Below are 1,302 nucleotides of genomic sequence, written 5' to 3' on the forward strand. Positions count from 1 at the left end.
TATATAGGCATATTCAGAAGAGAATATTACGCCATATAGTCAGAAAAGGGCACTAATGGTTGATGGTGGTACACGGCTGACAGAAGGAATTTCCCTAAATCGCAGGAAGATATTATATGCACCTGCCTTTGCTGTGCTCACAAAGTCTTCACATTATATGGTTATGGTGAGGAGGCATATGCATGTAAATGATGTTTCAACTTGTTCAGTCTAAAGTTACACATATGTAGTTGGGCATCTAAAAAGCATGACCTCATCTTTCTTTTCAAACTGCTTTCTTCAACTTCACCTATTTCTTCCTATAAATACTCTACCATACCACCTTATTTCAATCAACCCTCATAGTTTCTGTTTCCTATATTTCCTCCTCAGATCCATTAGATCGAATTCAGATCTTCATCTGATGCTTTTGGACTTCTAAAGGTAATCTAAAGGCATCTCTCTCTGTAGTCTCAACAAATTTTCCCTTTCTTTTCTCCTGCTGTACTTTTTCTCTCTGGAAAACAATTTTGTCTACTGCATATATCAAGATGGAGAAGGTTATCAGGTTGGCAACAGACAAGGGTGTGGTGGTTTTCACCAAGAGCTCTTGTTGCCTCTGCTATGCAGTCAACATTCTGTTCCGTGAACTTGGAGTCAACCCTGTGGTTCATGAAATTGACAAAGACCCTGAAGGCAAGGAAATGGAGAAAGCCTTAACTAGGTTGGGTTGTCCAGCACCTGTTCCAGCAGTGTTCATCGGAGGGACGCTTGTGGGGTCCACCAATGAGGTCATGTCCCTCCATCTTAGTGGTTCACTCACTAAAATGCTGAAACCATATCGATCTTTATCTTAAAGAAGAGTGCACATGCAACTTAAGACATGCTCTTCCTACCTTGATTGGAAGAATAACCATTCACTATACATATGGCTCCAATGATGAGCAGAGTAGTAACTACTAAGCCTAATATTGGATATGATCCATGCACGTATCAAGTAGTTAATTTCTACCATTTAAATGTAATGTTATAATTATTCTTAATGATGTTTTATTTATATAGTTGTACTGATGTACGTCCAAGTAAATTATGTTGTTGAAAGTTCATATATATATATATATATATATATATATAGGCAGGTACTGTTAATTCCAAACTTGGCAAAATTTTGGTTATGTAAAAATTAAATCACAGATGATGATGAGATGAGTGATCTGAAAAGCATATCTGAAAAGTTGCAACCCTTTATGGATCTCAGAAAAATCTCCTCCAGTTCTCTCCCTCCTTTCTTTTTCGCCCTTTTCTACAATCTCTAACCAGAAA

General features: G+C 37.5%; 1 protein-coding gene across 1 annotated transcript; it reads left to right on the forward strand.

Annotated features, from left to right (window-relative positions):
- Positions 1-322: 322 nt before the first annotated feature.
- LOC137829634 (monothiol glutaredoxin-S11-like) lies at positions 323-1,066 on the forward strand. Its single transcript, XM_068636483.1, has one exon. The coding sequence runs from the start codon at positions 531-533 to the stop codon at positions 834-836; it is 306 nt and encodes a 101-aa protein (XP_068492584.1). The 5' UTR covers positions 323-530; the 3' UTR covers positions 837-1,066.
- The last annotated feature ends 236 nt before the right edge of the window (positions 1,067-1,302 follow it).

Source organism: Phaseolus vulgaris, chromosome 7 (assembly GCF_000499845.2).
Source record: "Phaseolus vulgaris cultivar G19833 chromosome 7, P. vulgaris v2.0, whole genome shotgun sequence".
NCBI classification, from domain to species: Eukaryota; Viridiplantae; Streptophyta; class Magnoliopsida; order Fabales; family Fabaceae; genus Phaseolus; species Phaseolus vulgaris.